Here is a 4,915-nt window from a genome sequence, read left to right on the forward strand (position 1 = left end):
TCAGAATTTTATCTAGCTCATGTGCTAGGTAAAATTTCACAGCTTCTTAGTGTAATCAAACCTTATCATGAGTTCCATTTTTTTTTATTTTTTTTTTTGAACCGGTTCACTTTTCAACTTTTGGTTTCCATGCATTTACCAAGGCGAATTTATCTAAAGTGGTGTTACTAGCTCAGCTGATTTTATGTATGTGTTTCGCCGCACGGCTTCTGATATCAAATTGAAAAATTTTGTTTGAATTTCTACACACACTCTTACAGATTTTGACAGTTTATGCCGCCAAAGCAAAACGAAATACAAGTAAATTTTTGTTTTTGTACTCCTGCTATCACCTTATATTAATTCGCCTTGGCATTTACTATGGTCGGTGGAACAGTTTTCGGGCGAAACTCAGGATAAGGCAGAATATTGTGGGCGGTAATAAGGAATGAAAATCAAAATGGAATCCGATAAAACAAAATAACGTCCGTTACTTGCAAGTTATAAAATAGAAGTAAATTTAACCATTTCAGCAACAGACGAAAAAGAGCTTCTGCACGAGCGTTTGTGTGGGTTTTTCTTTTTTTTTTTTTTTTTTCAACTGTCAAAATTTTTCTTTGCGTTTGGCACAGTAAAACTCAATTTATTCGTACACCATGCCGAAAAAGTTACCGATTGCCACCGGCTCTATATCAGAATATTGATAATGTTGCCGCAAGAATGTTTTAGTACAAAGGAAACCGTAGCTGTCAAACTGCCAAGACACCGCAGTAGATGCCAAAATACAAGCCCTGATCTATATTGCTTCTATATTCTAACATTTGTGTCAAGATATAAACTCAATCCTGTGAAGACGGGCAGTTACAGACAGCTGTCACAAACAATCCCCAGCCTCCGCGGAAAGCGTCTATTAACCGAAAAAAAAAGTAGACGAACAGACCTGCCGGAACCAGTGACAATCGGTGACACTGTCCGCAAGGAACACAGCTATCGCAAAATGGCAGACCTTCCAAGCAGTTTTGTTGTTGCCGTACGCTCTAGAAAAAGTATTAGATGGTGCAATTTATGGCACGCTACCGGATGCGCTATACGCCGAAGAATAAAGTATTTATATTTTGTGCGGCGAACAGTAACCCATAACATAATTCAGAATTTTTGTGAGAAAAAATTAAAAATATTTGACATTTTCGAGACCAAATAATTTGAAAATAAATCAAATCAGCTGCTCTACTGATACTACCTGTTCAATGTACCTTGGGTTCTACTATAAGTTTGCATAAAAATAAGAAACAAAGTATGCCAGTTTTTTTCTTTTTAAATGAAGTGTTTGAAGCTTGGGAAATAAAATATTTCATATATTTAAAACAAACTATGGGCGGGACGTAAGTAAACTTTTTGGGGCTGCTCACATTTTTTTCTTTCAGGACTAGGGATGCGGTTCGCTTGCTCAGAGGAATTTACTGCGGCGCGCGGTATCCTTGTGATTTCATCTTCATTTCCCCATCACTGGTTTTATATCCGTGCGTGCGCGCCATCTGTTGAAAATTTTGTGCAACAGAATTGTTATATTTTAGTACGACATTCTCATGGCGACATCTATGCATCACTAGTTTTTTGCAATCCACAATTTTTAATCAAAGTAGTTACATCTGGCCTGTGAATGAAATAACTTGTGCTGAGCAGGGTGACATCTGCTGTAGGAAAATTAAGGTGACATAAACCACTAAGCGGAAAACCTGCAGTGTTGAGTTCGGTGAAAATACGCAGTATCGCTGATTAAAGTCGGAAATTTTGGGCAGATTGTTGAAATTTTAAAATTTTTGTAAAAAATTTAAAATGTTAGTTATATAATGAGCTAGGCTTTTACAAAAAGTAATAAACATTAAATAGACAAACGAGAAATTGCTGGTATCAAATTGCTCCTTGACTGTTTTATGGGTCCCGGGACATAAGGGCATTCCGGGCAACTGCCCAGACGACGAGTTGTCGAGGAGAGGGACGCTAATATCTGAAGTCAATTCTAAGTCAATCTAAAGGCTGTACTCGTCGAAAAGCAAAAATTTGGCCAAAGATTGATGTAAGGCGATCCATAGCTCTTACTTGGCAAGACCGCTCCATGGCCAACACCCGCAACCAATTCTCCAAAAAAGTATTTTCAAGATTGTTAAGTGAAAGGAACAAATGGCTTCGGCCAGTGGTATCAAACCTGGGCTTTTCCAGCCCACGTGTGTTGCGAGCTCTGCGAGGGCAGCCACATTAACATAACCTAAGGCGAATTTTACTGAAAGAATTTTAGTTCAAAGTGAACACTTAACATTTTTTTTTAATAAGTGCACTTCTGTATTCCGTTCTTTCTTTAATAAATTCATTAAATTTTGTTTCATAAAATGTAAATATCCATTTTAAAATGCATAATTGGAAAAAGTGGGGATATTTTTTGCCTTAAGTTTGACATTCGCAAAGGAGCACAAGTTCGCAAACGGACCCGTTGTTTTAATTAGTTCACATTATCGAGCACGCACTGCATATAACTTTGGTCCAATATTTGTAAGTACCAGAAAAAAGAAGCAATAGATCAATGAAAAAGTATCATAAGCATGTATAAGTTGTGTTCCACGTTTCACGAGTCCGAACTTGCCAGAAATAGTCAGTCGTTCTCGTTAGCGTTGCCAGATTTTTTATGCGAAAATCAGTACATTCCACTTTTTCATGCTAAAAAAATCAGTACTTTTCAGTACGTTTTTATTCAAAGCAAAATTATGAATGTAAGTAACAGAAAATAATTTAAAACGCCCGAGTTCTTGTTTTTAACAATATTTTGGTGTATAAATAAAATATAGTTCATAAAAAATAAAAGTGTTATTTATTTTAAAATGAGTGTACACATCATTATGCACAGGAGCCAATAATTTATTTTATATTTGTGACTTCAATCACAATCAATCAATCTTTTTTCTGGATATTGGACCAAACCAATTTTTTTTTTTAAAGATTGAGTCATAGGTAAGTAATTTCTCCGTTCGAAGTTCGAAATTGGACCTTTGGTAAAAAATTATTTTAAATTACTGTATGTAAACTACTAAAAAAAGTAAAAACATAGTCGTGGTACGCACTTTTCTCTTATTTAAACGATATATAACTTTTTCTATGTTACAGGTGCTATAAGGGGTCAAAGGTCGGGTCTTCGAAAAATTAAAAATCTTATATTTCAAACAAGTTTGATCTGATTAAAAAAATAATATAATATCGTCACAAACGTGATTAAACCCGCTTTCTTCTGATATGCAATTTGTATACTTCGTATGGTGCTTCGTATGTATAAATCTGACAAAAAACATTTAAAAGGAAAAAATACCTTTTTTTTATAAAAAAAAAATATTTTAAATAAAAACGACATACAGCTTCACAAGTAGTTCATAAAATATAAAAATGTTATTCGTTTTAATATGAGTGTACACATCACCGTACACAGGAGCCAATCAATTATTTTATATTTATGACATTTTTGAATAGCAATAATGAGATCATTTCCATTTTCAGTGTTTAAATAGTCAAAGAAATCTATACATTTCATTTTAAAATTACTTTTAATTTGAAGTTCACTTTGAAAAATTTTAATTAGAAGCCGGTTTCTCTCTTTGCGCCAGGAAACAAACTTTATTCTTAAGATCCTCTCATACTGTAAAAAAGAACCACTTTTTAAGGAGTTCAACTATATTTCCTCATGGCTTAAATAATTGTTCAACTATGCAAAAACTGTGAAAGTCTAAGAATTCGCTAAAAAGAGTGTCTAACTCTATGCATGGTATGCAAAACTCTTTTACAGAGTCAGTAAATCGAGAAAAAGGAGTTTTAAGTTATAGGCAAAAGCCATTCGAATATTGAAATGTATTGTTATTAAACTGAAAGTTATTTTCGAGATAATTAAAAACAATCGAGAAAAATTGAAGCTTTCTTTTTAAAAAATTTAAGCTCTATAATATGATCGCAACTGGTACGTAACGACCCGGCGATATGCCCATAAAACGATTGATCTTTTCGTTGTATTAATTTCTTGGGCATATCAAACATTATCTAAAACATGTCAACTATAATTAAATTATTTTCTTCTTATTTTTAACAGTACAGTTTAAGGAAGTTCCAACGTTCTGTAAAAACCTTAAGAAAATACTAAAGTATTTAGTTTGAATAGAAAATTCAGTACAAATCAGTACAAATTTTGAAAAATCAGTACTGTACTGATAAAATCAGTACGTCTGGCAACCGTAATTCTCGTACACGCACTTATAATATCTTAAGTACAACATACATATTTTCCGGACTAATTCTGACTATTAAGACAAGTTCATAATAAATGGCACAAAACAATACTGTCCTTACTTGTTTTATTTATTCTTATTCCAGTCGTTTGAAATCTTTCTTATGACTAAAAACTAATTCGAGATCAGATCTACGTTTATTTGTACATACGAAAATTTAGGGCTATCATAATGACAAAAACGAATGTCGCTGCTTTTGGTGTCGCCATTACCTTCCTTGCCTTATTACAAACTAAATAATTCACGTAAATGAGAAATTGTGCTTCATCGGGCCACTGACAAGCAGGATCGGTGCAGGACAATTCATTGCTACCGACGAATTGCTGAGCTTGTACGGACACATACAGTGGTGGGCAATCGGTGATGTATGTGTAGCCAATGCAAAGTTCACTTAAGTCCAAAGCATAGCCATTAGTGGCAGCAGTTTGACCACATCCCTGTTTCGGCTGATCCCCGCCGTCTTGGCGGTACGGCAAGACATTTGTGCGGGAGCTGCAGACAATGAAAGATATTGGGCTTAACGGCCGTATCCGCAGGTAACGCATGCTGGTCGAACCGAAGAAGTAGTTCGGCATTATGCGATAGAAATTGATGTCGCCTGTGCGTACATATTGTAC

The 4,915-nt window shown here is 34.7% G+C and overlaps 1 protein-coding gene across 1 annotated transcript in view; it reads right to left on the reverse strand.

Moving 5' to 3' along the window:
• Window positions 1-1,436: 1,436 nt before the first annotated feature.
• The window catches only part of LOC118745230, a 6,556-nt gene continuing 3,077 nt past the window's right edge, over window positions 1,437-4,915 (reverse strand). Inside the window, exons 4-5 of the mRNA XM_036478755.1 lie at window positions 4,511-4,896; window positions 1,437-1,514 (exon numbers count right to left, since the gene is read on the reverse strand). Coding sequence (XP_036334648.1) covers window positions 1,437-1,514; window positions 4,511-4,896 — 464 coding nt within the window. The remainder of the gene's footprint in view (window positions 1,515-4,510; window positions 4,897-4,915) is intronic.

This window comes from Rhagoletis pomonella, unplaced genomic scaffold (genome assembly GCF_013731165.1).
Source record: "Rhagoletis pomonella isolate Grant_MI unplaced genomic scaffold, Rhpom_1.0 Rhpom_scaffold_00008, whole genome shotgun sequence".
Classification (NCBI taxonomy): Eukaryota; Metazoa; Arthropoda; class Insecta; order Diptera; family Tephritidae; genus Rhagoletis; species Rhagoletis pomonella.